Genomic DNA, 3,403 nt, shown 5'->3' with positions numbered 1-3,403 from the left:
CTCTAACATAATACCAAAAACAGTATTTTTTTTTAAATAGCATATGGTAATTCACTAAACACTCATGATCAACCCAAAATAATATCATCATTGTTCATGAACTTAGACATAGTTATCACCTTCCTGACATGTATATATAAATCCATCCAATCTTGGTCTGAAAATACACAATCAAACATATTTTTCATTTTTTGCCTAAGTACTAAATCTCCTCATTATTGTCATCACCAAAAACATAACATGGAGGAAGCCACAGTGTTAATTGTAGGTGCTGGTCCTTCAGGCCTTGCAATTTCAGCATGCCTCACACAAAACTCTATTTCTCATATAATCCTTGAGAAAGAGGATTGCTCTGCTTCTCTTTGGAGAAAAAACACTTATGATCGTTTAAAACTTCATCTTGCTAAGGAGTTTTGCTTTCTACCATTCATGCCTCACCCACCTTCAAGCCCAACATTTCTCTCCAAATCAGACTTTGTTCAGTACATTGACATATATGTTGAGCATTTCGACATCAACCCTCGTTATTGTCGTTCGGTGGAGTCTGCTTCTTATGATGAAGGTGGAAACAAGTGGAGGGTTGAGACGAACAATACGAGGGAAGGGAAGGTGGAGACTTATGAGGCGAAGTTTCTTGTGATTGCATCGGGCGAAAATAGTGAGTGTTACATTCCTGATCTTCAAGGTCTTGGAAGCTTTGAAGGAGAGACTGTGCACTCTAAATACTACAAACGTGGTTCAGACTATAAATCTAAGAGAGTTTTGGTTGTTGGGAGTGGTAACTCAGGAATGGAGATTGCTTATGATCTCTGTAACTGGGGTGCCACCACTTCCATTCTCATTCGTAGCCCGGTAATTTTTTAATCAAACTTATTTTCAAATTTCCTAGTTATTGTTGAACCGACGGTATTCATTCACATTTTAAATAAATGTGATGCAGCTGCAACTGTGTTCGCGGTAATTTATATAAAGCCTGATAGATATATATATATATATATAGCCTTATATATACATACAACTTTCGTCATCATATTTTAATTCTTCATGTCAACTTGGATGTTTATTTTTTTTAAAGCACAAGGACACATGCATCCACTTCAACTTGATGTTTCTTTGTCTTTATTTCTATCTCATCAATTGAAAGTTAACACGTCATTTAAATTTTCCCACACAGCTCTTAATTTTGACCTGCGAATGTTAATTTTTAATTTAACTACTAATCATCCTAAAAGGAATGAGCCCAACTTCCCATCAATATATGATTTGGATATCAAAGATCTTGTGTTTCTTTACATAATTTTTTTAATGAAAATAAAAATGTTTTTGATTTGTAGCTTAATGTGATCACCAAAGAATTGATCCATCAAGGCATGCGAATGGTGAAATATTTGCCTGTCCAAGTTGTGGATAAAGTCATTACATTCTTGGGAAACCTTAAATATGGGGATCTAACACAGTTTGGGATTTATCAACCCAAACATGGACCATTATATGCCAAGTACCTTACTGGGAAATCTGCAGTCATTGATGTTGGAACTGTTGGAAAGATTAAAGAGGGAGAAATAAAGGTACTTAATTAGTTAAGACAGTGTATATCAAGATCTTTTGTCCTAATGTCTTAATATTTTAGGACACAGCAATTTAAGAACAAATTTTATAAATATGTTATATGAATGCCAAACTCTAATATATCGATTATTTCCAATTAACTATTTTTCTTATTTTTTCTTCCATTCCCAGGTCATTCCTTCAAATATAAAGAGAATTGAGAAAAACAAGGTGGTCTTTGCAAATAATATGGAAAAAGAGTTTGATGCGATTGTGTTTGCTACTGGTTATAGAAGTGTAGCTCATAAATGGCTTAAGGTATGAGATAAAAATCTAATTAACTTCTCCACAAGCGTTTGCAGTTATTTGAACAATTTTAGGGTAAATTAAAAACGGAATCACATATATATGAACAGTGTTTTTACTTATTCTAAAATGTATGTAACTCAATTGCAATATCTTACTTGTGCGTTAATATAAGTTTGTGATGAAGTCTACTTATTTTGTGAACTAAATTTTTCTTAGTGCTCAGTAGTTGAAGGCTAAACGGTTACCTTGTTTTCATTTAGTTTTGTTCTCAAACATGCAATCCAAACACATCAAATTAATTGCAGGATTACAACTATATTCTAAATGAATATGGGATGCCAAAAAATGATTACCCAAACCACTGGAAGGGAGATCATGGGTTGTACTGTGGAGGATTAGCAAGAAGAGGCTTATGGGGAGTCAAAATGGATGCTGAGGCTATTGCTGAGGACATTACCCAATCTTTGAAGCAAGACCAGTGATAAATAATTAATCTGTTGAAAATTAAAGCCACTGCCCATAATTTATATAGTTTGGGCTTTTGTATAATAATCATTAGTAAAATAAAGGCTTCTTAGTACAACCTACATTACTCACCCCTGGCCCATGTGAGTTGTTATTAGGCCCAACTAATATGAGAAACTATTCAAAAATCTGAGTTGTTGCTCTTCCATTTTATTTGTGTTCTTGCTTTCCCCTTTTAACTTAGTTGTTTGTTGGTGGGATAATTTATCCCTATCAATTTGGTGCTTTCAATTTGCTTAACATGCCTCCCAAACCATATTTCTTTCATTTCCCTTTAACTTTTTGCTTCAATATTTGCAGATAAGTTTTCATCTCCGACCAATCATTTTAGGTTGGAATAAAACTTAGGTCAAAGATAGTCAAAGCAACCCAAATAACGTCTATCTTGCTAAAGAATAATTTTTTTACATCGGAAAGATAAATTGCACCTTCGCTAGGGATTGATTCCTGGATCTCCCCCACCCAATCCACATGTCACCTAACTCTTACCACTTGAGCTATCTTTCGGTGAAGAAAAGTATCAATATTAAGATAAAAATAAGCTCAATTGTCTCTACTTATTTCATGAAATAATCATTTTTTTAAATGATAATTTATATATTTTTGAATTGTTTTTTGATGCTAAACAACAAAAGGAACAAAGGGAAAAACAAAGAAAAAAAACCCAACTGCCTAACCGTCACCGCCCCAAGATAATCAGCCAAAATTAAGTTCTCCATGCCAAAATGATAATTTATGTAATTTTGAACCGTTTGTGTGCATACTTTTAATAAAAAGCAGAATTTGGAAAAAAAAACCCAATTATTTCTTTAAACTAAATGTAGTAACTTTTGAAATATCAATTATTTATAGTATATTTTAAGTGAAAAATAATTTTTATATTTGTAAAAAAATTATTTTAAATTTTTCAAAAAGTTCTTAAATAAAATTTATTTTGTTATTTAAATATAAAATCACTTTTTTAGGCGGACACAACGAGATCAATATGTGATTTTTTTTGAACAAACCAATATGTGATTTT

At 32.5% G+C, this 3,403-nt stretch overlaps 1 protein-coding gene across 1 annotated transcript; it reads left to right on the top strand.

Annotated features, from left to right (window-relative positions):
- Nucleotides 1–240: 240 nt before the first annotated feature.
- Nucleotides 241–2,339, top strand: LOC130746817 (probable indole-3-pyruvate monooxygenase YUCCA10). Its single transcript, XM_057599553.1, has 4 exons — nucleotides 241–852; nucleotides 1,335–1,568; nucleotides 1,741–1,866; nucleotides 2,163–2,339. The coding sequence occupies exons 1-4, from the start codon at nucleotides 241–243 to the stop codon at nucleotides 2,337–2,339; spliced, it is 1,149 nt and encodes a 382-aa protein (XP_057455536.1).
- Nucleotides 2,340–3,403: the final 1,064 nt, after the last annotated feature.

Source organism: Lotus japonicus, chromosome 1 (genome assembly GCF_012489685.1).
Source record: "Lotus japonicus ecotype B-129 chromosome 1, LjGifu_v1.2".
Lineage (NCBI taxonomy): Eukaryota > Viridiplantae > Streptophyta > Magnoliopsida > Fabales > Fabaceae > Lotus > Lotus japonicus.
Note: the sequence above shows the minus strand (reverse complement) of the source record. Positions and strands in the feature narration are given on the sequence as shown.